The following is a 25,967-nucleotide window of genomic DNA, read 5'->3' as shown; positions in this document are numbered from 1 at the left end:
GTCACGCTCACATCCCTGTGTGCCTGGGACTGGTGGTGGCAGCTTGAATTCAAGCGAGAAAATTCTAAGATCTAGATACTGTCTGTCTACAAATGCTTTCTTTCTAGGGATTTCCTCTAGAGTTCATTTTTGGCTGAATTTTGGAGACTGTTTTCCTGGCAAGTTGTATCATTTCCCCAGTGGCTGCAGCACGACCTCCCATCCCATGAGCTTTGGGATGTGGACACCACTCCTATCAAGAGGTAGGGATCTACATTCCCTGCTTTGGAATCGGGGCTGGGTTTTGACTCTATTGGAAGTGGTGCTATGTGTCTTCCAGGGCTAGGACATAAAGGGAAGTCTATCTTCTGCCTGGTTCTACTGGGATGCCAGCTCTTGGAACCCAGCCACCATGCTGTAAGGAAGCCCAAGCGTCCCGCGGAGAAGCCCACCTGGAGAATAACTGCAGTCCTTTGCCTGCAGCCCTGGCTGCCAGCCAGCATCACTTGCTGACCACATGAGTAAGCCGCCTCCAGCGCACCGCTTCCCTCCACCGGTTGGTCAGATGTTGTGCGAAGCAGAGAAGAGCTGTCCCCACCATGCCCTGCCCAAATTGCAGATTTGTGAGCAAATAATTGACTCTTGTTGCTTTAAGTCGCTACATTTTGGGATGGTTTTTTTTTTATATGGCAAGATAACCGATACAGTTCCTGACTATAGAAACACTAAACACCCTCTCTGGTGCTCACTGGGGTAAATTACTTGGACTTGGAGATGCCTCTCTTCCTCACAAGCAGCTGTTCTGACGGCCGTCCTCACCTAGATTCTACAAAGAGGTCTGGGACCACTGAGGAAGGGGGGATGACAGTGAGTGAACAACTGGTTTTGAGCCCTATGTGCTCAGTGGATGTGAGGAGGGAGTGAGTACCCCCTCCTCTTCTAGATTTGAAGCTTCCGCAGACACCTGTCCTTCAGGGCTCCAGGGGGATGTGTGGGTAGGTAGCTAGATGGTTTTACATGGAGGAACTGATAAGACTAGCATTTTGCATTTCCAAAATGTAGGAGGGATGACATCTACTCCCTTACCTGATGTACACACCTGCATTATTAGAGACACTGATGACTCACCAGGTACACCCAGGAGCTGCTCCCAGGAGTGGCATACATCCTTCCCTCATGTCCGTCTTGGATGCTGGGGTCCATGCTCACCTTGAGTCCATTACTGGACGTGTCCCATCCTTCTTGGGTCCCGAGATTAGCCACGTGCCAAGAGGGAAAGACTTAATTGTCTCATTCCTCCCTGTGACCTGATATTGTACATCTCTTTTGAGTTGATATGAAACCAAACTGAGACATGTCTGAGGATGACGCTAACTTTTACCTTTGAATCTCAACTTTCCTCCCTTTTCTCTCTGCCTTCACTCCCCTGTTCTGCTGCATTTCCGGTAGATTTAGCCAGAAGAAATTTAGTTCCCTTTTCAGATAGATCTTTTGAAACCCTTCCCAACCGAACTCACGCTCTTAAGCTCTTTATGTTATTTTTTCCTTTCAATCTGACAGAGAGTTTTAGTTCCCTAGCAGAAACCACTATGCTGAGTAGGACAAAGTCAATGGCCAAGCAAATACAGTCAAGATGATGGTGAGAGTGGCTCCACCCCTTTCCTTACCCTCCAGGCCCCTAGAAGAATGTTTCCCACTCCTCTGCCGTGTTTATGCCTACAAAGGGCTAGGGACTGGGGCGGCCCTGGGGGAACCCAGCATTTCTCTTTAGGCCAGCTAGCTGCTTAGGGGCTTTACAAAGAGAATCCTGTTATCGTTAGTTCTGCAAAGGGATCCCTTAAGGCTCATAGCCCTAGGACCCTGGTTACACGTATATGTTGAGGGCAGAGCTCTAGTTCCTGGACACGCTGGCTGGGAATCAGCCCTTCAGTGGGGGACCAGAGCTTCCAACTCATTTCACATCCCCAAGAAAGGCATCTTGGCAGAGAAAGAGACCCTAAAGTGATGGCTCAGGGAGAACTGTCCCTGTATCACCAGAGTTTTGTCTCATGACTGGAGCAGTTGGGCAGGGCAGGATTCTGGTTCTCCAGGTTACATCCAAATGCTAAACTTTACCAGTGTATTTGCTGCTCTGCTGGGGAAGGGGTCCCAGCTTTCCATCTCCTGGCTGGCGGTGAGCTAAGAGGGTTCACCTTCCAGGGAAGGCTGTTTCTCCAGTGTTCAGGCCACTTTTGATGCATGGTCTGTGTGTGTGTGTGTGTGTGTGTGTGTGTGTGTGTGTTTTCTTAGAAGCAAGTTTCCCTCTTTTTTTTTTTTCTTTGAGCTCCATGTCCTAGAACCAGTGAGCTCCCCTTTGCCGCCCCTCTGTCTCCCCTCTGTGGCAGCAGCCCATCCTGGGGAGCTGTGCCCCTCTCACCACTGCTCTCACTCCTTGAAAGAACAGGCATCTTCACTGCAGCCTCAGAACGCCCGTGTGAGGGGATTGTTTGTAGTAGATGTTTCCATGACACTTGTTTATTTCTTCTGCAAATACAACTGCACTGGGGGAGGGGATGAGATTGGGAAACATGAACACCTTCCAGTTTCCTCCCTGTCCTCTACTGTAGGAATAAGAAGCCCACTTTCCCTGGGTCCCTCCATCCCAGACCCCTACATTGCTCCCCAAATCCATTTGGCTTCATGCTGCTGAGATGGGGCCAGGCTCCCAGGCGGGTGGGGAGGGGGGAGGAACCTTGTGCTTGAGGAGACAGCCTTTTTAGGAGAAGAACAAACACTTTCACTGCTCAAAGTCGAGATTTCGTGGTGATGAGCAACTATGACCCGCACTGGGGGTGGCAGTATGCACACGTGTGTTCCCGACGGGGCCCGTGACTCTCCCGCAGCTGAGCCAATGAATCACCCCAAATCTTAGCGACTTTTAGAGGTCATTTTAGTCATCCCCCTGCCTTCGGGCTGGATGGAGCTGAACGTAATCTCACGTTTGGGTGGGAGGGGGTGCGTTGGGGAGAAAAGAGTGGCCGTGTGTGGAAGGGAAGGGGGTGGTGGCGGTAGCGCGTGACCCCTTGGAAAAGATCTCCGGCGAAGGACGTTCCCAGCTTCCCCAGGCTGCCGTTCCCGGGTTTCCCCATCACTGAATCAGCACCGTCCTCCCGGGACGCCTGTTTGCTGTATGGAAACCGGATGCTGGGTTCACTAGGTGGGCGGGGGCGCCGACCCCTCAGACCAGCAGAGTACCCGAGACTCCAGGGTCCCGTTAGCCGGCCCGGCAGCCACATTCCCTCCCCCAGAAACTTGCCAGGCAGCGGGAGCAGGGAGCAGAACCGAGCGGAGACGCGGTAGCGCCTTCTCCCCGGCAATGCGCATGATTCTGCGGCTCTGGGCTGGCCACACGTCAACGCACCTTGAATGGGCTCTCCCCCCTCGCCGCGACGGGCAGACGTCCCAGCCAATCGGGCCCCGGGATCGCGAGCCGCGCCCAATGGGCGGACGGCGGGGGCGGGCCTGGGGCGGTGCCGCCGGGCTTCTCCTCGGCGCTGGCTGCGCTCCGCTTGGGTTCTAGTGCAGGTGCCGCTGCGCCGGGCGGGAGGCTACGCGCCGAGCCGAGCGGAGCAGTGGAGGGATGGGGAGCGGGCCGCCCGGGCTGCAAGAGCCGCAGGAGCCGCGGGAGCACCGGCACGGGGCGTAGGCGGCGCGGGGCACTTTGCGATAGGATGAGGCTCCTGGCTGGCGCGCGGTAGTACTATGATTTGGTATGTGGCCACTTTGATAGCAAGTGTGATCAGCGCCCGAGGTCTTGCGGCTCAAGGTGAGTTGAAGTGCAGCGTCCCTCCCCTGCGCCTCCCGGCGCTCTCGGCCCCGTCCTCCCGCCGAGCCCGCGCCCTCCCGGCGGGCGCGCTCCGAGCACCGCGGGGAGGGCGGGGGCCGAGGCCGCGGCCGGCGTGAAGGGCCTGAGCCCGGGCTGCCGGCGCTCGGGAGAGGACGCCTCGGGCTTGGGTCCACTTCGCCACCCTTGGCCCCAGGGCTTCACAGCGGGTGCCGCGCCCGGTGCCCTTCGCGGGCGCAGCCGCCGCCGCGAGCGCTGGGGAGGCGGCGGCTTTCTGAACTCTGCTGCCGGGGAGTTTGCGGGTCTTCGGGCGGCTGCGGCACGCTGGACCCCGCGCAGCGCCACCGCTCCGTAGGAGAGCCGCTGTGGGGCTTGGCTCCGGCTCGCGTCTCTCCGGACCACACGTCTTGGCAGCTGGAGGTCGGGTCCCCTCGCAGGGCGGGGCGCACGGAGCCCCGCGAGAGGAGAAGAGCTGGTTCCGCGCGGGGTCCCTCGCCGGCTGCGAGGAGCGGCCGCCTTCGGCTGGCCCTGCCCGCGCCCCGTTCCGCCGCACCTGAGACCGGCCGGGCAAAAGTTCCCCGGGAGCGCGCCGCAGCCGGACACAGCTGGCCGGGGGCGAGGGCGGCGGAAGGGGGTCCCCACTGCCGCGTCTCCGGGCGGAGGGAGGTTTTCCTCTTTCCGTTTTTCCGGTCTGAGCTGGGAAGAGGCCAGAGGGAAGCCCGCGCGTTGGGTGATGCGCGCGTGAGCGCGCGGGCTTGTGCTCTGGAGACGGCAGAGCCACCTGCCCGCCTCTGTGTGACACCGCGGCTCTCGGCCCTTGTATGGAAGTAGGAGCGGAGCCTGGAGGTGCCGGGAGCTCACGGTGCTCAGCGCGCAGACACGACCCGGCTGCGGACAGGTTCGTAGGGCCGGGAGGGATGGCTTCCGGGGAGAACCGCCGGGGGTGGGCGGCAGCAGGAGGACCCGCAGCGGGATACCCCGCGTCCGGCCGCGCTCGAGCAGGAGGGTCCTCTCCTCGCCGTGTCTGGGGCTGTGTAGGGGGAGGGGAAGTGATTTGGGAAAGTTTCTGGAATGGAATAGGTCTCCGTGCTGTTTGGGGGGGTGTGAATACAAACAGAGGAGGGCCAAAGGAAGGGTGATTTTGTTAAATGGTGTGTGACCTGGATGGTTTTAAAACTCTCCCTTTGTCAGGTGGGGAAACTGAGGCCAGAGTGACCGCAGAAGTTCGTGGAGTGGGGTGTGAGGTGGTTCGAGCTGCGCTTGAGAACCTGTCTCTAGCCTCAGGCCCCCCTCCCCCCATTCCCTTGTAGTCTTCCGATGCCCGCAGCTTCCTCCCCTCCAGTTTTTGGTATGTTCCTGCTATGGGACTGTGGCTGAAAGCACAAAAGGATGTGCTGGGATCTTTGAATAAAAAAGAGACTCCGAAGGGAGGCTCTGAAATAGCCTCCAAGCCTGAGACTTCAGGGGAGGCGGATGGACTTTTTGCAAGTTTAAGCACAGAATAAAGGAAAATGGGCTTTATTACAGCAACACACAAAGCGGCTAGACAGAAGGAAGGACTTCCCAGCATTGAAGGCTGTTGGTTATGAAGCTTTTGCCTTCTTCTGTCTGGGGTGGCTGGACATGAACCCCTGCCCGCCACCCCTGTGGGTCTTGGGGGTCTTTTTAGCCAAAGGGGCTCTGCGTGTGGTGGTGAAGGACCTAGGTCTAGTCACAGGACCTGGACTCAAGTCCGGCTTGGCTACTTGCTGGCCTGTGACCTTGGACACGTTGCTTCGCTTCTCTGATTGTCACTTGCCTCATAGGGGGTTAGCCTGAGCTTGTAGGGTTTTTGTGAACATTAGCGTTCTGTAGTAAGTAAGTAAATGATGATGACGATGGTTTCAGTGTCTGGGGCTTCCAGGCCCCCCTCTCAATGTCTTTCCCTTGAGCCATTCAGGGCATTGGGAGCTGGGAATGCCTTGGGGTAAAGTTCAGATGCTGCCTCTGTCGGGAACCAAGTTTGGTTTCCCAGGCAGACCTTGTCCGGGGAGACGTGGAGGGCTGCTCGGAAATCCTTCGAAAGATCTGTAAACCTGGAGTTTTGTCAGTGGCCAGAGCCTTGTGGGAAGGATGCGGCGAGCCCAGGAGGCAGGCAGCTCATCACGCACAGCCTCCGGGGGCAGGAGACGGGCCTGTGAGGCTGCCGCCCGCACACTGCCAGCATTCACATGCTGCTGTGTGAGCTCAGCTGTTCTCCGACTGGCAGAGGCGACTTCCGGGAGATTCCTGAGGGGAGGGACTTTGCGGTGCCAGTCTTAGGGTTTGGCTGAGCAGGGGCTGCTCCAGCAGAGGGGCAAGAGGGTTGGGACTGAGGGAGGGATGGGCTTGAGTCACGTGCGTCCGGGGGGCAGTGGAGAGGTTGGGGAGGGCGTGCAGAAGAGCCTGGAAGACGGCTATGGAGTCTGCATCCCAGACGTTTGCTGAACAAGCCTGGGGGGAGGACCCGGGCCTTTACCGCCAAGGCTGCCTCCTCCTGTTGACTACAAATCCTGCATGACTAGTGTCCCCAGATAAAGTGGGTTCTGACTCAGATCCTGCTGGTAGCTGGACCAGTGCCCTGTGCTCTTGGCCTGGCCCTGACCCTCCTCCCTCCCTTTGGCAGCGAAGGTGGGAGGGAGGAGGTCTAGGCCTGGAGGCTGCTTGCGAGACCCACGGGCAGCCTCTCAGCTGAGCAGGACGTGGCCAAGTGGCATGTGTGCGTCCCCAGCACACACGCTAGAGGCAGGGGTGTGTCTGGCAGGCCGCGCTCAGGAGAAGCTGAGCAGGGTGTGTGTGGGAAGAATCAGCTTTCAGCTGCTGGCCCCAAGATCGGCGTGTGCTGGACCTGGAGCTGCCGGGTCCCAGGGCCGGTGGTTTCAGGTTTGAGGCTCTGAGACAGAAAGCTGGGATCTGGTTACCCAAGGAGCAGATGCTGCCTGGCCGGGAGATGCTGAACTCCAGCCTTGCTCTGGCTGCCCTCTGTCCTGGCTGCTGGCCCTGTGCTCTCCTCCCTCAGATCTCCCTTCCTCGGGCCTGGCTGCCACAGCCTTGCTGCGCTGAGGGAGTGAGGGGCGGACCTGGGCGCGAGGGGGTGAGGCCCGAGAGGGACGAGCTCTCTTCTCTCTGAAAGGCTCCCTGTCCCCCGGCACGTCCCATGCCTCCTCAGGCTGGGCCCGGGTCTCGGGTCTCGGGGAGCAGCTCTTTCCTGTCTGAGCCCGAGGATGGGTAAAGCAGCTTGTGTGAGAGTGGATCTGAATTGTGGAAAGAGCTGTCACTGGTGGAAGCTGCTGGAGGTGACTGCACACGCGCGTGTGTGCACGCTGTGTGTGCAGCTGTGTGTTTGCATGTGCACGTGAATGCAGCAGACAGGCGACCCAGAGTCTCTAGGAACGAGGTGGGCATCACTCCCGTCTGAGTGCTGATGGCCGTGGGCGGCAGTAAGGCTAGACTTGGAGCAGACGCCTGGCTTCCCTGCCCCCTGCTCCACACCTGAGTCTGGGCAGCCCAGAAGCTCAGCTCAGGGGCTGGTTGAAGGATGCCTGAACTCCCCGAGAGAAAGCCTCAGTGGGGACACACACGGGCAGAGCCCCGGGGACGCAGAAGACGGGTCTGTCTTGTAAGGTGGGCTCTGGCCTCGGCTGCCCAGTAGCCCAGACTCCTGAGTGGAGAAGGGGCTGGGTCCCTGGGGAGCCGGGCGCAGAGGCAGCTTGTAGCCTGGCCCTGCCCACGGGGGTGAGCCCAGCCTGCCCGAGGCAGCTGACCTATTTTTCTTAGGAATCTTCCTGCTTTTCTGTCCTCTCTTGCGTGAATCAGCAGGAGACTGGTGAGCAGAGTCGGGGCCTCTACGAAGGTTTTGGAGAGCAGTTCCTCGTGGGCCAGACTGTGAGCAAGGTCTCAGCCAGCCTGCCTGTCCTCCTGGAAGCGGGGGAGTGGGTGCTGCTCTCAGCCCGTCCCTCCACCCCGCCCCGCCCCGAGCTCCCTCCTGGTCCAGGCCCCGGCCACAGGCTGTGGCAGGTAACTTGCACACACTGTACGAGGGGAGCCGCTGTCCTGGTTTCTGGCTTCTGAGTAGGGAGCGCTGCTGACGCTTCACTACGAGCAGACAAGGGCTTCGATCCCCCCCCTTACTCGTGTCCACCTGGCGCCTTACCCGAGGGCTCTCCCGGCTCGCGGGCACTTGGACCAGGCCTGCGCCCGTCCGGCAGGCGGGCAGGGTGGGTGTCGCTGGGTCTGTCCCTGGAGGAGCCACTGCAGGCGGATTGCTGACTGCTTCCTGCCAGTGGCTCCTGGGGAAAGGCTCTTGGAAATACAATCTAGCCCAGAGCAAATTAAGGCTGCTAATAGCCTCGTTGCTGCCTCTCGGGCTGCCTGGGCCAGGAGGGTTAGGGTGGAGAGGCGCCCACGGAGGAGGGGGCCTGCAGATCCTGCCCCTCCCCCAGGGCCTCGAGAGAAGATGGGAAGGTTCCCAGCCAGGGCCAGGCTGGGCTCAACTGACCCTTGACTTGGGTCCTGAGAGTTTGATGGGGCGTGGGGGCCGAAGGGCCGTGAGGACAGCACTGGGGAGACTGCAGAGGGTGGGGACCTCTCCTTGGATCTGCCGGGGGGTGGGGTGGAGGTCCTGGCCGGAGGCAGGCTGTCCCGGTGCCCTCTGGCCCACCTGCCTTCTGGAAGGGACAGCCAGGGCGCGGCCTGACGTGGACACAGCCGTTCCTCCATCTCACACTTGGCTTTGGGTGGTATGTCTGTCCTCCGCTTTCCTCGTGCAAGCCTCTGGCTCTCCACCCCCCGGGTAGGGGGTGGGTGCTGTTCCGGGGGAGCCCAATCACAAGCTCCCTGGAATCTCCTGGAACCCCCTGGCGTGTCAGGGAGGAGGGACTGGGGGACTGTTGGGGGCTGTGCCTTTTTTGGACTCAGCAGGGATTATTTTTAGGCTGGCAGATGGAGGTGGTGGCTGGCGCTGGTATTATTAGACAACAGGCCTGTGGTTTGGGAGCCCGGTGCCCGAGGGGGAGGGGGAGGGGAGGGGAGGCTCCCGGAGGACTTGTACTCACAGAGGAGGAGGCTGGCGCCGCCGCCACACCCAGCCCGAGCTCCCGGGTCCCAGGTGGAGGGGGCTCAGCCCAGCGCCGGCAGCTGCCTTCTGACCCAGGCGCACCCCACCGTCATCCTTCTTGGGTCCGGGGCTGCAGAGCTCTGGCTGTGAGAACCTGTCCAGAGTGTGCGGTGTGGAGGGGCTGGCCTGACTCAGCGGAGGGGAGGGGACTGCTTCTTGGGTCGGCGCGGGAGGGGCCTTCGTCCTTGGTCCCTGGGCCTGTGGTCGGGTGAGCGGGGGCCAAGGGGAGACACAGCAGCTGGAACCTGCCTCGACCCGCTGCCCGGCGGGCGGCTGAGCCAGCCAGGGGGCCCCCAGCCTGCTCACCTGTGAAATGGAGATGGTAGTACGCCTGTCAGCTAGTGCTGCGACCGAGCACGGGCCGGGTATGTAGGAGCGGCCTAGAGGAAGCCGAGTTTGCCTGGTGGCCGGCTCTCCCCGCCGTCAGACCTTCCCGTCCTGGCACCTCTCCTCCCCCAGCCCCGCCTGTGGAAGAGCCCCAGCTTGGGGGGGGGGGCGTGCCAGGCCCTGGATGCCCCTTGGTCCTGTGCTCACCGGGGATCCAGTGGCAGCCCTGGACCCGGCTACCCGCCGGGCACCACCTGGCCCAGAGAGCAGGAGATTTGTCCCCTGTGGGCTTTCGGAAAGGTCAGCCAGACCGCAGGGGCACCGCGTCCTCCTTTGCCCTCTCTGCCCACCAGCGTGCGTCCCCAAGATGCAAATTTGCTCTGCTCCTCCGGGTGCAGCTGTGTCCTGCCTTCTCCGAAAGGGGTGTGTGGCAGCCAGAACACCTCCCACCCCAGCGGTGCTCACCCTGCGGACGCCAGCGTCACTTTGAGGCTCGCGGCCTTGTCCCTGGCTGCTGCAGCCTTCTGTGGTGGGGAGGGGTCTGGGGCCTCCCCCTCCTGCAGCCCTCCCCCTCGGGTCACCACCCATCCCTGTCTTCCCCTCCCCCCCCTTCCTGCTCCCTTCTGTCCCCTCCTGGCTCTGGGCCCTCTGAAGGCCTGTGTCTCTGAGTCCCAGGCTGAGTCCTGTGTGCCTCTGAGCTCTGCCTGTCTGTTTGTCTCTCTCTGTCTCTGTCTGTTCGCACCCTGACCATCTGTCTCCATTCTTGCCCCTGGACTCTCTTTCACTCTTCGACTTCGGTCGTGTCCTCCTAGGGTTGAGGTCATCTCTCTCCTTCATCAAGCCCCTCTTCCGTCTCTGCTGCCAGCAATGTTTACTTTTTTTTTGCAGTGAGCTTTTCTGGAGAAAGTGTTTTATTAGACATGCTTGGCTCAGAAAGGCTCAGGCTGAGGGGGAAGTGCTCGTGGGTGATGGAGTGAGAGCACACGCTGTGTGTGTGTGTGTGTGTGTGTGTGTGTGTGTGTGGGTGTGTGTTGAGGAGATGAGGGAAACTGATAAATATTTTAGGACTCAGAAAGCCAGGAGGGCTGGTCTGAGCGTGGAAGCTGGGGCAGGGCCTCCCCCCGCCCCGGCCTTCTTCCTGGGAAACGGGTCTCTTTTGGCTTTGCTCCCTGTCTCTGCACTGCTGGCCTCACCGTGTCCTCTCCCAGCTGCCGGCCGCTGGTGGAAGGGTCCTCGGGAAGAATCGTGGAGGCGGGGCTGAGGCCCGGGTGGGCCTTGGCGGGGTGGGTGCGTAGCCCTGAGTCCAGGCTGGCGGGGGCCGGTGTGGAAGAGGCTGCCTCGCTGCTGTGCGGTGAGAATGAGGCAGCCCAGGTGCAGACCCTCACCCCGCCAGAGCCTCCAGAGCCTTCGCTGTGAGAGGGGGGCAAGCGACCCTGCCCCCTGCCCCAGGCGCTGGGGCCGGAGCCTGGGAAGGAGCCCCTTCTGTGGAGACCTCTGCCCCCCAGGTGATGGCCCCCGGGAGGAGCCCCCTCCTCTTACCCTGCCTCCTGTATTTCCTCTCTTCTTCTCCTCCAAAGTCTACACACTCACACGTGCATGCACACACGTACACACACGCGCACACGCGTGCACACACGCTGCTTTCCCTCCTCGCTCAGGCGGCCTGCTCCTTGCCCATCCCTGCAGGGTCCAGGATCAGCCTTTGTGCCCGGGTGCTGCGAGGCGGGCTCTGTCCCCACCTGGTGCCCCTGGGGTAGCGGGGGTGCCTGCTGCGCTTTCCCTGAGGGGCTGGGATTCAGACTTAGCCTAAAGCAGAGCTGGGGGGGTTGGGAAACCGGCTGGGGCCTCAGGCAGGTGAGGGCAACACTCTGCTCTGCTCCAAAAATACTCTGTGATCTTAGCTCTTTCTCTAGAAAACAGTGATGTCACCGGTAGCCAATCAGCTTCTGGAAGGGTTGCCTCCTCCTTCTTCCGCAATTTGCAGGAGGAGAGGGAGCTGGAGCGGGAGGGAGAAAAGGAGAGACAGACAGAGACACAGACCCAGAGAGATGGAGGCAGAGCGCACCACGGAGACCGGGCAGTGGAAAAGCAAAACCCCTTCCCCGGCACAGGCGAACGGAACCCCACACGTTGCCCCAACACACACACGCGCTGATAGAGACATGCAAACGAGGAGGTGGGGAGAGACTGGCAGGTAGACAGAATCACCCATGTAGCGGGGAGCTAGAGAGAGAGTGACAGGGACACAGCGAGACGGCCGTTGGAGGAGGAGCCAAAGCCAGAGGGTCAGAAAGACACAGAGACACGAAGGATAGACGGACGAGAGGAGCGGGGCAGGAGCCCGCAGGGGAGGGAGGTGTGGTCAGAATCAGGCCCAGAGGCACGCGGAGGACAGGCGCGCCTCTCCTGGGCGTCCCCGGCTGGAAGCCTCCGCGGAGGCTGCTGTCCCTGGTGCTGCCTGGAGGGGCCCAGCCGGGACTGCGGGGAGGGGAGGGGTGGGAGGGTAGTGTGGGAACTGGAGGGAAGGCAGGGGGAGGGGCCTCTTTCACTGGGAAGGGAGCTGGACAAGGTGCCTTTGGGCTGGAGGTGGGGGGTGCAGGCCTCGGGGCGGAGCCTGGGTTAACCGCTTCTCTCTGCGGCTGGGGGTGGGGCTGGCCTCATCGCCCGTCCCTTCCAGGCCCTTTCGGGAGGGTGGCCGAGCCCTATCCAGCCGTGCGCCTCGTCCTCTGCCGGAGGTGGGGATGTTCCCCTTAGCTGGCTGAGGTTAGCGGCCCCAGGGTCCCCCTCCTGCGCCCCTAGCCTCCTGCGGCCTTAATGGTGATGTCTGGGGCTTCGCAGCCTGATAGGCTTGGGGCGTGGAAACTGGCGGGCTGGAGGCCCCTCCCGCTCCCCCCTCGGCGGCAGGCGCAGCGGACAGAGGGAGGAGGGGCAGAAAGGCCAGCTCCGGCCCCCAGGGTTTTCCCTCTGGTGATGCCACGAGCAGCCTCTGCTCAGCCTGTTAGGGCTCCCCGCTCCTGCGTGGAGCACCCTCGCTTTGTGCCCTGAACATCAGGCTGAGCTGGGGGCGGGGCGTGGGAGGACGGCTGGCTCTGCAGCTCCTGCCGGGCTCCGGTGGGAAGCATCCTGGTGCAGGAAGACGGCCCTTGTTCACCCGCTGCAGCGCCCGGGCCACGGTGTCCGCAGAGGGGCCGAGGCCCCTCCACCTTCTCAGTGGCCACGCTCCTCAGAGCTGGCGGGGGTGTCATGGGGGAGGGCGCGGTCGGGCTCCGCTCTGTGGGGTTGGCAGGGCAGGGGTGGCCTCTGTGGGGGCCGGGCAGGATCTCCTTTCACCTCCTTTCCTGTGTGGCTGTCCCGATAGGTGCCCACGGCCTGCGAGAGGAGCCCGAGTTCGTGACCGCGAGGGCCGGCGAGAGCGTGGTCCTGCGATGCGACGTGGTCCACCCGGTGACGGGGCAGCCCCCGCCCTATGTCGTCGAGTGGTTCAAGTTCGGGGTGCCCATCCCCATCTTCATCAAGTTTGGCTACTACCCGCCCCATGTGGACCCTGAGTATGCAGGTAAGGCCTTCCCGCCTGGCTCCGGGGCCCCCGCACCGTCCCTCCTGCCTGTGTCTCGTGGCCTCTTGTCTTTTCCGACGGGCCTCGTATCTCTGTTTTCCCGTCGCTGTCTCTGTCCTCCCGTCATCCTTTGCACTCTGGGAGGCTTTAGTTAAGTGGCATGAGGAGAGGGACGCGGAGGTGGGGCAGACACAGAGCCTCCTCACAGCCCCACTGGGCCGCAGGGGCCGAGGCCGGAGGAGAAGGGAGGCCAGGGGCCGATGGGTGGGAGAGGAGGCCGGCGGGAGGGCGGCTCGGCGGGAGCAGCTGCGTCAGAGCCATGGCGGCCGCGGGGTTTGCTCTGTCTGGCTTTGCCCACTCCCTCCCTCTGGCTTTGAAGTTGGGGCCTCATCCCGTCCTGAGTCCTGAGTGCGAGGAAGTGTCGGGGCGCCTGCTCCACTCGCTGCCTCGTCCTCCGGCCGCCCTCCGCCCTCCTCCCTCCTCCTGTGGCCCCAGTGCTGTCTTGCTCTGCAATTACTCCTGCCAGCGGTGGCCTCACTGAGTCACTGTCAGGGCCTGCCCGCCAAGGAGGAGGGCGTGTGCCTGTGCGAGGGTTGCACGTGGGCTTGTGTGTGTGTGTGCATGCATCTCTGAGTGTGTGTACGCATGCGCGTGTGTTGGGGTTTAAAGGAAGAGAGGAAACTGGTGGGACACAGCTTTTATCTTTACCTCTGATTTCTGAGGTCTGCATTGCATTTTTCTCAGCTTCTAGTTTTCTCTCTGTCCCTCTCTCTCCTCCTGTGTCTATGTCTCTCCAGCCCTGGTTGGTTTTGACTGTCTGGTTTGTAGGCAGATTGCCATTGCTGAGGAGACAAGGAGGAAAGCACAGGAGGTCGTGACACTGGGGCGAGGGGTGGGCCCGAGTGGAGAGTGAGCGGAGGGGGGACCCCGAGGGCTGCTCTGGGGAAGGGGACGGAGTTAGGGAGGGTGGCTCGGGGCGTTGCTCGCCTGCCAGCCGCTCCTCATTCTCGGGCTACAGGCCCTGCGGCCGAGCTCGGAACCTGGGCTCTGGCTGGATGAGCGCTCTGCTCTCTGGCCTCCGCGACAGGACTAGGAGGGGACGCCGGCACCTTGTCCCCAGCGGCCTCTTCTCCGCCCCCCGTAGGGGTGCTGGGCAGACAGGGTGCTGGGTGTGGCAGCCACGGGGACCTGCTGGGGCGGGGTCCCGCTCCTCTTCTTCTGGGCTCTCTGGCCCCCTTCCCGCCAGCTCCATATGCCTCCTGCCTTTCCTTGGCCCCAAGAGAACGGGAAGTTGCAGGGAACTGAGGCTTCCTCGGTGCAGCTGGCGGGCAGCGAGGCTGGGGCTCTCGGGGCCGCCCTGCTCTGGGCCTGCCCGGCGGGCGGCGGACTGGGGTCGCAAGGGTGCTCTGCGCGGCCCTGACCCGCTCTGTCCCCTGTCCACAGGCCGCGCGAGCCTCCACGACAAGGCGTCCCTGCGGCTGGAGCAGCTGCGCGCCGAGGACCAGGGCTGGTACGAGTGCAAGGTGCTCCTGCTGGACCAGCAATACGACACCTTCCACAACGGCAGCTGGGTGCACCTCACCATCCACGGTGCGTGCGTGCGCGCGCGCGGGCTTGTGCGTGGTGCGTGCGTGCGTGCGAGTGAGCGGGCAGACGTGCGTGGTGCGTGCTTGCGTGAGTGTGCGCGCAGGCGCGTGAGCGTGCATGCGTGCCTGCGTGAGAGCTTGCATATGTGGTGCGTGCGTGTGCGCCTCCGGGCTGGGGGCCCCAGGCCCCTGGCTCGTCCTGGAGCCCCCGGGGGCCGTGGGCGCAGAGGCCTGGCAGCTCCCGGCACCAGGGCGTTTGCCGCGGGCGGGGTCATCAGAGCCCAGCGCAGGGAGGTGGAAACCGGCATCTGAAACCGGTAGGGTTGAGGATCTGCGGGGCGGACTCGGGCGCAGCCGCAGGAAGACCCTCTCCGGGCATCTCCCCGTTACAGCCTTCTTTTAGTCCATTCGCCTCGGTAACCGTTGGGCGCCAGTCTCTACGCTGGATGATTGGCAGCAGCAGAGCAAACCCAGGGCCGGGCAGGGATCCTGCTGGTCCCCATCCAGAGGGTAACCTTCTGATGCCCGCGGGTACTTACCGCCCAGGTGAAGGGTGACGGGCCTCGTGCTGTGCCGTGCTTCCCAGGGGGCCGGGGTTTCCCTGGACCGAGGGTCCCCTGTGCCCTTGGGAGCCCTCCCTTGGGAGGGGACATTCCTGAGGAGCCAGGGAGCGCCGGAACCGGGAGAAAGTGGAAGGAGAAGTGGTCCCCACGGTGGAGGGGAGCAGGGTTTTTGCTTTGATTTGTTTTTCTGACCGTACAGTTACTCTTGATTCAGTTTATGAGCCGACGTGTTCAGCCGCCGCGTGTTGCAGACGCTGAGCTGGTAATTGAGGTGTCAACAGTGCATGTGCTTTGGACGCGCCCCCCACTGCTTGGGTCTTTCTGGGTGTGATGTCTGTGACCCTGGGTGCCGCGGTCGGGAGAGAGGAATGGGCGGTTGCCTGGGTTGCAAGTCTCTCTGAGCCTCGACGGTCCCTGCTTTGTGGGGTCGGGTCAGGCCATGCTCCTTCCGCCTTGAAAACCCATCCAGGGCCCTGGAAGAACAGATTATTTTAGCCGGAGCATTGGTCTCTGGAAAGCAAACTTAGGGACGGTGGCCCTGGATCAGTGGTCCAGGCTGCCTGAGCCTCTGGGTGCAGGCGGCTCCTGCTGGGCAGTCCCCAGAGACCGATTGGAGGCTTATTATAAATCTTGGTTGGGCTGTCCCCACCACCCGCGAGTTTTTGAGTCATCCCTTTTCGATGCCAGCTGTTGTGTGTGCCCAGAGTGAAAACTCGGCTTAATATTAGCCCAAGCAAAACATAATTAGGAAGGTAAACCTGCTGCTGACAGCGTCACTGACGAGCACCGAGCCGAGAGCCCCACGCTACTTGCTTTCTTGTGCCCTTTCCCGAGGCGGGCCGACGCCTCCTGCAGCCCCACCTCCTCCCCTCACATCACTAATGGGTCCGGTCCAGCGAGCGGAGAAGCAGGCATGCGCAGACGCTCCGAGCCGGGACGCAGAGCTTCGTCCGGAGTCGTGTGTCCTGTTAGAGCTCGGGCTCCGTCTGCCCCAGGGGGAGTTCATGGCTGGGAATTCCTCGTTGCTCGGAGGGACCGGCACGGAACGCGACCCGATGAGACTGGGCTTATTTCACGAATCCACCGCATTAGCTGTCTGATCCCTGGCACCCATATCACCTCTCTGAGCTTCCCTTTTGTGTTTCCAAGAACAGAGCCTGTTTGTAGGGCCGTTGTGAAGATGAAGGGAAACGCTGTGGATGAAGATGTCTGGCACGGCGCCTGGAAGGTTGGCTGCGCGGGGTCATTGTGTGCAGGATGCTGGTTATCTTCTTCCTTAAGGGAGAAAAGGATGAAGTCGGGTCGCACAGGAGGCGCCTCAGGCTGGGAGAGGTGGCCTGTGTGTGGTGGTCGGAGAGCCCTTGGGAATACACCCACGACCACCCATTCAACACACACTTCTGAACATCCACTTGGCAGGCTATGGGGAAACGCAGTGGGTGTGACCCAGACCCAGCTCTGAAGGACACGTCAAGAGGCAGTCAGGTCCAGGGAGAATTGCAGTATGGGCTTTGGGAGCGTGAGGGATGGAGGACTCCCCTGGGCAGAGACCCTTCGGGGAGGAGGAGTCTGCCAGGTGCGGGGGCAGGAGGCGGGAAGGGTGTTCCAGGGCAGAGGGAACAGTATGCCTGGAGGCCCAGAGGAAGGAGAGCCGGCGCATTTAGGCAACCTGGCAGGTTGTTCTTCCGGAAGGGTCAGGCTTTAGCACTGGGGCTCATCATCGGATGCTTTCCCTCACCAGGGGCCTCCCTCTCAAAGTGTGGACACCACAGGCACCTCCCAAGGTGAGCGATCTCACCCTTTCTTCCTCCTGCATTCTGAGGTTCCTTCCCGCGTAAATACTTCCGTTATCGAAGGAAAGAGTTTGGAGCACCAACATTCCGTTGCTTCCAAACTAGAATATTTAATGTCAGGCATTTCTGACTGGGATCACCTTTGGAAAATGAAAAATTAGAATCACAGATTGTCTTATTCTCCTTCTGTGTTTTCTTGAAGACCAGTTGGGAGGAAACAAACCCAATTATTTCTTTATTGCATATAAAATACCTGGAAAGCCAGAGTCAAACCTTGCTTTAGGTCGATGAATTGCTTGGAGGAGAGACCAGCCTATTTCTAACGTGCACGATTAATTATAGGGCATTTGTAAAAAAGAATTAAGCCTAGAAATGCAGCTGGTAAGCTCACACCTAATCCAGTAAATAATCGGGAGTCAAACCATTATTTTCCGGAAAACTCAAAATTGTTCAAAGTGCTTTCCTGATTAGCACCTAAATAGTAAAGTAATTATGTAATTAGTAATTAATTTGTCACTTCAGGATGTAATTTACCATATTATCTTTTCTTTAAGCGTGACACAGAGGTAACAGAGGCCACGGCTGTGTGAGCTGGAGTTCAAGGGCAGGCGTGGCGGGAGGGCTCTGCTGGGGTGAGCGCACGGCCAGGCCAGGAGGGGCCTGGGGTTCGGATGCCAGGTTCCCTCTGCAAGGACTTGGAATGAGTTTTACCGTCACTTTTGGTGTGTTAGACGTTGGGTGAGGATGGACTTTCTCAAGGATGTGTCGTGCGTGAGGAAGCCTGCTTCCTGGTTGCCCAGCCCTCACTCCTGTGCCCCCTTTGGGGCCACGCTCAGCGGAGGGGTGGGGAGATGTTGAAGAAAGCCGTCTCGCCGTGGTCTTGTCTTCGGTTTTATGTTTGCGTTTGTGTTGGCCTGTTGTGTGTGTGTGTGTGTGTGCGTGCATGCGTGCATGTGTGCGGATCTTTCATTGCATTCATCTGTCCGTTCAACCAATGTTTGATGAGACTCTCCTACATGCCAGGAACTGCGCTAAAAGCTGGGCACATAGTGGGATTCTTGGAAATCTCTGCTCTCAGGAGACTTGGTCGTAAGTGCTTTAAACAGTCTGAGGAGACAGGAATGCAGCAGGTGCCTTCCTAGACCGGCTGACCAGGTGAGGCAGGGGTGGCATTTTAGCAAAGGCGAGCAGGCACCGAAAGGGTGAGATGTGGGTACAGCCCAGGAGCGGGGATGGCCGACGCAGAGCCCCCAGGAATGGAAGTCCTTGGCATGTGTAGGAAGGCGGGAAGGCTGTTGTGTCGGAGCAGAGTTGAGGGGTGTGCGACGGGAGGCGAGGCTGGTGGCAGGTGGTGGGTGGCCGCGACCCCCAGCGTGTGCTGGGCCTGGGGCAGGGCAGCCTCCGAGGAGACCCCTCTCACAGCTTCTCGTCGGGGCCTCAGGAGCCCTGGGCGGCCGACAGCAATGACAGCGATGACAGAATGGCCACCGTTTCACATGTTTACGTTTTACCAGCTCCTTTCACGGACTTCACCTCGCTAATCCCTGCCACTGGTCTGGAGGGTGGGGTTTAGGTAGAGCCCAGAGCGGCTGAGCCCAGGGTTACAGAGCGAGTGGCAGCTGGACTTGAACTTGGAGCCTTGAGCCCGGTGCTGTGGACCCTAGGCTAGTGTCAGCAGTTGCCCCCCACTCCAGAAGACCCCGAATGATCGTCCAGGGAGTTGGGGTTGATCAGGTGGCTTCTATAGGCAGCTCAGACAGGTGAGACAGAGTGTGTTATTCATGCTGGATGGGATTTTAGTCAGAACTCCGAGGCAGGTGCTGGGGGACAGCCTGGCACGGTCATCGAGAATTCGGAAGGGGGTAGCCCGTAGACTGGGCTGTCGGCCTGGTCCCCAAGGCAGCTGCGGGGAAGGCGGGTTATTGTCGCTGCAGAGCCTGGGCGCTTCTTTGTCACCTGCTTGTGATCCACGCTAGGCCTGACAGGGCTCAGATGGCAAGTGTCCCAGAATCGTGGGCCTGGCTGGGCCGGGGTTGCAGAAGGAGGGGTGTCTGGATGACTGTGGGGTGACGGGGGCCTCGTCTGTTGCCGCATCCCTGATGCTCAGCATGGGGGGGCCTCCCTGTGGGTGCTGGACAAACAGTCCTTTATTGGGAATCGGGTGTATGCAATGGCGAAAGTTTAGACTTGGGATCCAGCCACACTGCCTCTGAGTTCCAGGTCCCCCCCCCCACAAGGCAGGGCCTGTCACCTGTGTCACCTCCCACCTCCTGGAGGGCGCCGGCCTCGTGGGGTGGCCCAGTGCAGGGCCCTTGCTGTGTGCAGGGCCGCTGGCTGACCCCACCCCGTGCCTTGGGTCTCTTGCAGCTCCTCCCACCTTTACAGAAACACCCCCCCAGTACATCGAGGCCAAGGAGGGCAGCAGTGTCACCATGACCTGCACAGCTTTTGGGAACCCTAAGCCCATTGTCACCTGGCTGAAGGAGGGGACGCTGCTAGGCGCCAGCGGCAAGTACCAGGTGAGTGCAGCTCTGCCGCGGCCGCTTCACCCTCTCCTCCTTGCCCTGCGCCTCCGGCCCCGCGACCTGTCCCGCTTGCGGAGGCGCAGGTGGGGCTGGAGGCGGCAGGCGGAGCGGCTGGCACCCGTGTGCTCGGAGGGAGAAGCCTGCTTCCGTGTCCCCAGGTGCATGGGCCCCAGGCCACTTCCACCTGGGATGGAGTTGGCGGGCCCAGGGCTGGCAGCTGAGCCTGACTCTCCTCGGCCCCAGGTGAGTGACGGCAGCCTGACGGTGACATCGGTCAGTCGGGAGGACAGAGGTGCCTACACCTGTCGCGCGTACAGCATCCAGGGGGAGGCCATCCACACCACCCACCTGCTCGTCCAAGGTGAGAGCGACCTGGCCTCTACACCAGGGCCTCTGGCAGGGAGTTCCGGCCCCACTGAGCTTGGGGGGTTCTTCCCAGGGCGTGGGTGGCTCAGCTGGGGGTGGTGGGAGCTCCTCCCCCTATCGTGGGGCTCCTTGGTGGCCTGCGGCGGCCCTCCCGTGAGGTGGCAGGAGGCGCCATGCCGAGTGGGTTTCTGCTTTCTCTGAATGTCCGGAGGGCGTCCTGCTGGGCCTCCTCCTTCCCCAGGGCAGGAGCCCTCTCTCAGGCCTCCACCCTCTGATGATGGCATCAGTAAACAAAGATAGGAATTCCGTCCAACCCCAGAGGGTTAAATAACACAGAGGGCATTTGGTGGGGCTGGCGCCTGTGGGGTCAGCACCTGAGATGCCAGTCTGCCTTGCCTGGGGCCCCGAAGCCCCCTGAGGGGGCGGCCTCCGTCCTGCTCGAGGGGTGGGGGCTGCGCGCTGCTTCCGCGACTAGGGCCTGTCTGGAAGACCAGCACCGCCGGGGCTGCTGGAGCTCCACCCCTCTCCTCCCCTTCCCCGACCCGCCTCGCCACCCCTATCTGGTCAGCCCGCAGCCTCTTACTCTCCCAGTGGCAAGGCGGTTCCTTTCTCCTTCCTGCACGTGTGCTGCCCTGGGCTCCGCTGCAGAGAAGGAGGGGCAGGGAGGGCCCAGTGCGTGTGTGTATGTGAGTGTGCGTGTGTGTGTGTGGGCTGGCTGCTCGGAAGCCGGGTTTACAGAGGGGGTGTGCGTGGGGCGGGCGTCTACAGCGGGCTGGGAGCACACGGCCACACCTCCGGACCCCTTGCATCCCTGGGACCTGCAGGGAGAGGAAGAACCTGAGCACAGGCAGCAGCTGGATGCGTCTCCATGACAACCGCTTGGCTGTGCTGCCAGCTCCTGGACCAGTGCCTTCCCCGCTGTCCCTACCCGGCTTGGGGTGCCCCTTCCTGAGGGTCGGAGCCTCCTGGGAGCCCAGCGCTGTGGTCCCCCCCCACCCCCCCACCAGGAGAGGTCACACTTGTTCCTGTCCCCCCAGGGCCTCCCTTCATCGTCTCCCCTCCTGAGAACATCACTGTCAACATATCCCAGGATGCTCTGCTCACCTGCCGGGCAGAGGCCTATCCCGGCAACCTCACCTACACCTGGTACTGGCAGGACGAGAATGTCTACTTCCAGAAGTGAGTGCCCGCCCTTCCCTTGGGGCCCAGCCAGGCCCCCCCGGGGTGAGGCTTCCGAGCAGGGGCTGCCCTTGGGCTCGGGGAGCTGGCGGGGGTTGGGGGCGTCCGGTCCGAGTGTCCGTCATGCTGAGGCCAGTGTGTGTGCAGAGGGCGCCTGTCCCCCTCCTCAGCTGTGCGGAGGACTCGCTGGCACGTTGTCCAGCGTGGAAGGGAAGACGCCTGCCCCTGCCCCCCCGCCATCGTGTCCCGCGTTCTGTGTCCCTGCAGCGACCTGAAGCTGAGGGTGCGGATCCTGATCGATGGGACCCTGATCATCTTCCGGGTGAAGCCTGAGGACGCGGGGAAGTACACCTGCGTCCCCAGCAACAGCCTGGGACGCTCGCCCTCGGCCTCGGCGTACCTGACCGTGCAGTGTGAGTGGGGCAGGCGCAGGCCACGCTGGCCACACAGGGGGCTGGAGGGCTGTGTGGAGGCAGCGTGGGCAGAGGAGGGGCCGAGGCGGGGACGGGACAGCGCGGGAGGAGGCCTGACCTGGGCTGGTCAGCGGAGGTGAATCGAGCCCCCGCCAGGCTCTTCTCCGGGCCGCACGGCCGCCCGTGTCCGCTAATCCGTTCCGTCAGCCTCGCCCCGGTTGGGCTCAGGGACAGGAGGGCCTTCTGGACACCGTCCTCGTGCCGGTGCTGGCCAGCTCCTCTGTCCGCACCTTGAACGAGGTGTTTTTTCCTCAGTATCTGAGGGCATGTAGCTCACACCCAGTGGGGCAGCTCTCCTGCCGCTCTCTGCTCCCCTGCTGGGTGGGCAAGGGGGACAGATCCTCTCTGGGGTGACGAATCCGCTTCCCCAGCACCGGGCCCCTGGCGGCTTCCCTGCCGCGCCTCCCAGGGCTGCCCGAGACCCGGGGGAAGGGGCTGCTCTTGGGCCGGAGCGACCGAGGGCTTCTGTGCGGCATCACTCAGCTCGCTGGTCTCGAGTGGGGGAGAGGATGAGTGCCGGGGGCTCATCTCTTGCTCCTGATTGGAGGATGGCTCCGTCACTTTGACAACAAAGGCCCCCCTTGACGTGGTAGGTGACAGGCGCGCCATCACACAAGGGCTCGTGTGCGAGAACCACTCCCTCCCACAGCACGGAGGGGCGGGCGAGAGTGTGACCGTCTGGAGAGGCGTGGCCCAGAGGTGGCATCTGAGCTGAGGACATTAGCAGAACAGCTGGTGACCCCGGGAGGCAGGCAGAGTGTGGGCCTGGCGGTGGGCCCCCTGAGTCCCGACCTCACGCCCTCACGTAGTGACGCTGCTGGTGGGGGCGGGGGCCTCCTCTCCGCTGTCCACAGCCGAGGACAACCCTCAGCTGCTGTCTTTTGAGCCCCGAGTTCTTAAGAGCTGTGAGGCCCAAGGAAAGCTGTGTGGCCCAAGGAAAGCTGTGAGGCCCAAGGAAAGCTGTGTGACCCAGAGCCCCAGGCCTGTCCCACCCAGAAGAGAAAAAGCTTTCATAAGTTACCTACTGTGTGCCCAGGCTGTGAAGGTGCCAAGGGCAGGGCAGGCTCCTTGCGGAGCAGAACCCCTCTGCCTGTGTCACCCGGGCACGGAGGGGGCAATGGCGGAGGGAGAGGGCCAGCAGGGGTGGTCTCCGAAGGACGATGATCCAGCAGGACCAAGGCTCCCATCCTCCAGGCTGGGGCCGTGTCTGCTGAGGGAAGCGTTTCCCTGTCTCCCTCTGGCACCATCACCCACTCCCACTTGTCGTTTTTTACCTCTTTCCTGCCTTCAAAGAGAACCCGGGGGGTGAGATTTTCAGGTGGGTGAGACAAGGATCTTTGTTTCTGCTAAAAAGCAGTGTTCAGAGTATTTCCCATTCATAAACCCTTTGAAAACCTTGGAGGGGAAAAAAAAAAACACCTACCATACAAAAGTAGGAAGCTATGTCTAAATATATACTTCGGCCTGGTATTTATGTAATGCTCTTCTCCGAAGGGCTCCAGACGCTACCAGAGCCGCCCATTCATCCCCGCCGCCTCCCGGGGAGTCCTGGGGGGAACCCGGGGAGCCTCGGAGGGGGTGACTCACCCACGGCACAGGGCTGCTGCCCCTGCTCTCCCGAGAAGGTTCCAGCGGCTCCGTGGCTGACTCTGCAGCCCGCCTGCACAGATGGGAAACCGAGGCAGAGCAGAAACGCGGCCTTGTGGTTCCGCCCCTGGCCGCCGTCCGCAGAGGATGTGGGGCGAGGAAGGGCTTGGGGTCCCGCAGAGACTCGGGAGGGGTGCTGCTATCTTATGTGTCCCGGATGCTGAATGGGTCTTACGAGAGGCCGGCTGCTGGCTTTGAGGTTGGGAGTCTAGGGGCTGGGGAGGCGGACACTGGGTCCCTGCCGGCTGCTGAGTCTCCGGGCGGAGCTGTGCGGGGAGCTGCAGGCGGCAGGAGCAGCGGTGCCTCCGTGCATTCAGACGGGTGTTCTTAAGGATGCAGGGCTGGACAGACAGGACGGTTGCTGTGGCCTCCGGGCGGTCGGCCCGGGGGGTGGGCTTTGCCATCTCGTGGCCCCCGCTGGGCCGACACCTGGCACTGTGCCGAGTGGGGGCCCTGGGCTGCGGGGTGGCTCGGCCCCCGCCCCGCCTTCTCACCTCTGCTTCCCTCCCCACACCCCCGGCCCTGCAGACCCAGCCCGCGTCCTCAACATGCCCCCCGTGATCTACGTGCCTGTGGGAATTCACGGCTACATCCGCTGCCCCGTGGACGCAGAGCCACCGGCCACCGTGGTCAAGTGGAACAAGGACGGCCGCCCCCTGCAGGTTGAGAAGGTGCCAGAGGGCCGTGTGCCGGTCGCGGGAGGCCCCCGGCCCTGAGGTGCCGCCTCTGGGGATGTGGTTCCCGCCGGGGCCCCTCCCCTCCCCCCAGGATTTTGGGAGAGCAAAGCTGTTTCCCGGGGGCCGAGTCCGGCAGGGCCTGGCCGCTCTCGCTCCGCGAGACGCCGCACCCAGCCTGCGCACGGAAGAGCAGCTCAGGTCCGGCTGCGGGGCCTGGGCCGAGCACCGGCCCCTGACCCCAGCTCCCCCGCGCTGTCTGTGCCCCAGCAGAACCTGGGCTGGACGCTGCTGGAGGACGGCTCCATCCGAATCGAGGAGGCCACAGAGGAGGCCATTGGCACTTACACCTGCGTGCCTTACAACACCCTGGGGACCATGGGCCAGTCTTCCCCCGCGAGGCTCGTCCTGAAGGTGGGGCCGGGGCTGCGGGCGGCTCCATGCGGGCGGCGGGCGCCTGAAACGCCCGACGTCACGGCCTCGCCTGCTCTCCTAGGACCCCCCGTACTTTACGGTGCTACCAGGCTGGGAGTACAGGCAAGAGGCCGGCCGGGAGCTGCTCATCCCCTGCGCCGCCGCCGGGGACCCCTTCCCCGTCATCACGTGGAGGAAGGTACCTCTGGGCTCCGGGGCTCCCGGGGAGCGCGGTAGGGGCGCGGCCTGGGAACGGCGCTGTTCCGACGGGGCGGGGGCCGAGTAGCGACGGTGACTCCTGGTGCGGGGGGGCAGGGAGGGCTGCGGGCTGGGGCCCGGTGCCGCCCCTGTCCTTCCTGGATCCCTGAGTGTCGGTGGCTTCTCTTCTTCCCTGCCCCTCCTCCCTCCCTCCCTCCTCGCCGGCCCCCGTGTTCGGCCAAGGTAGGGAAGCCCAGCAGAAGCAAGCACAACGCCCTGCCCGGCGGGAGCCTGCAGTTCCGCGCCCTGAGCAAGGAGGACCACGGGGAGTGGGAGTGCGTCGCCACCAATGTGGTCACCAGCATCACTGCCAGCACCCACCTGACTGTCATCGGTATGGGGTGTGGGAAGGCGGGCCGGGCTCTGGGTGCGGGGCTGTCTGCTCCCAGGTCCGGGCTGGGCCTGGCACAGGTGTCCCCTTACCTGGGGCTCCGGGCACGTGTGCCCACTTCCTCTGCCTGAGACCTCGTCCCCAGGACCTCGTGCCCCTCTGGGGACAGACAGCCACAGTCGTACAACAGCCCGTGCTTTTTGAGCATTTACCACCAGCTTTAGGCTCAGCACCTGGTGGCGCCTCACCACACACGTGTGTGAGGTGGGAGCTGAGGTTCCCCCCACGCTCGCTCATTGAGACCGAGGCTGGTCTGGGTGGGACGCCCTGCCTGGCGTCACTGCACTGAGTGGTGGGCCCAGGACTCAAGCTCCTGCCGGAGCCATTGACTGCCGTGCTGGGCGGGTGGGCGGCTCTCACGTTGGTGTTTGGGTCTCAGGCCAGAGAGCTGTGTGGGACGGGGGCCTTTGGGCTTTGCCTGTGGCCGTCGGCAGCGCTTCCATGCTCTCCAGACGAGCGCAGGCCTGGTCGGGGCAGATGACCAGGGGCTGGTTTCCCTCCGGCCCTTATTCCTATGCTCACGCATCTCCTGCTGGAAGGACAAGCCTGCCTGCGGGACGGTTTTCCTCCTGCAGCCCCATGACCCAGCAGGGCTGGGTGCAGCTCCTCAGAGCGTCCTTGTCCCCGTCTCTCCCCCGGGGCACCGCTTTTGCCAGGTGCACGAGGTCACAGCCCGGCTCCGCGGGCTCAGTTCCTCCCGCCTGAGGTGTCCCCTTGGCCTGCAGGCACCAGCCCCCATTCCCCGGGCAGTGTCCGGGTCCAGGTCTCCATGACAACTGCCAACGTGTCCTGGGAGCCAGGCTACGATGGAGGATTTGAGCAGACATTCTCTGTTTGGTACGGACCTCTGTGAGTCACCCCCGCACGCCTTGCTCTCTGCTTATCCCCCCCGCCACCGTCAGTCCCTGGGGTCAGGGGACAGGTTATGAGAAGGGTGTGGCTCTCCACCTGCCCTACCTCCCTCCGGATGGGGGGGGTGTGTTGCCCGGTGACCAGGCTCCAGGGGGGGTGGGGTGTCTGGGATGACGACGGGGCTGGGGCCTGGATGGTCCATCGCCCTGTGCTGTGCGTCCCCAGCTGACCTCGCGGCCCCTCCCTGTCCTTGGCTCGCTCCTCCAGCTTCCTCTGTTCTCTGGAGCCCGGAAGAGACTCCTGATGTTCAAGGGCATCGTAAGACAGCCAGCCACAAGCACAGATCTAACTTTTATTCTGGCCCTGCACCAGTGGTTCCAGAAACCAGTGTGAAGTGGCGCTCACCTTCCTGGCCTTTTGTGCACAC

The 25,967-nt window shown here is 62.4% G+C and overlaps 1 protein-coding gene across 3 annotated transcripts in view; it reads left to right on the top strand.

Moving 5' to 3' along the window:
* Window positions 1-3,542: 3,542 nt before the first annotated feature.
* IGSF9B (immunoglobulin superfamily member 9B) overlaps window positions 3,543-25,967 on the top strand; it is a 55,833-nt gene continuing 33,408 nt past the window's right edge. Inside the window, exons 1-12 of one of the 3 annotated variants that reach the window (XM_082342841.1) lie at window positions 3,543-3,784; window positions 12,622-12,819; window positions 14,263-14,409; window positions 19,129-19,280; window positions 19,530-19,647; window positions 20,690-20,831; window positions 21,099-21,244; window positions 23,480-23,622; window positions 23,899-24,039; window positions 24,122-24,238; window positions 24,481-24,631; window positions 25,414-25,525. In XM_082342841.1, coding sequence (XP_082198967.1) covers window positions 3,721-3,784; window positions 12,622-12,819; window positions 14,263-14,409; window positions 19,129-19,280; window positions 19,530-19,647; window positions 20,690-20,831; window positions 21,099-21,244; window positions 23,480-23,622; window positions 23,899-24,039; window positions 24,122-24,238; window positions 24,481-24,631; window positions 25,414-25,525 — 1,631 coding nt within the window. In that variant the 5' untranslated portion in view covers window positions 3,543-3,720. Of the gene's footprint in view, window positions 3,785-12,621; window positions 12,820-14,262; window positions 14,410-19,128; window positions 19,281-19,529; window positions 19,648-20,689; window positions 20,832-21,098; window positions 21,245-23,479; window positions 23,623-23,895; window positions 24,040-24,121; window positions 24,239-24,480; window positions 24,632-25,413; window positions 25,538-25,967 lie in introns of all 3 variants that reach the window. The other 2 variants (XM_082342840.1, XM_082342842.1) reach the window with 2 other exon arrangements.

Source organism: Balaenoptera borealis (assembly GCF_965194805.1).
Source record: "Balaenoptera borealis genome assembly, chromosome: 11".
NCBI classification, from domain to species: Eukaryota; Metazoa; Chordata; class Mammalia; order Artiodactyla; family Balaenopteridae; genus Balaenoptera; species Balaenoptera borealis.
This window is presented reverse-complemented; position numbering and strand designations above follow the sequence as displayed.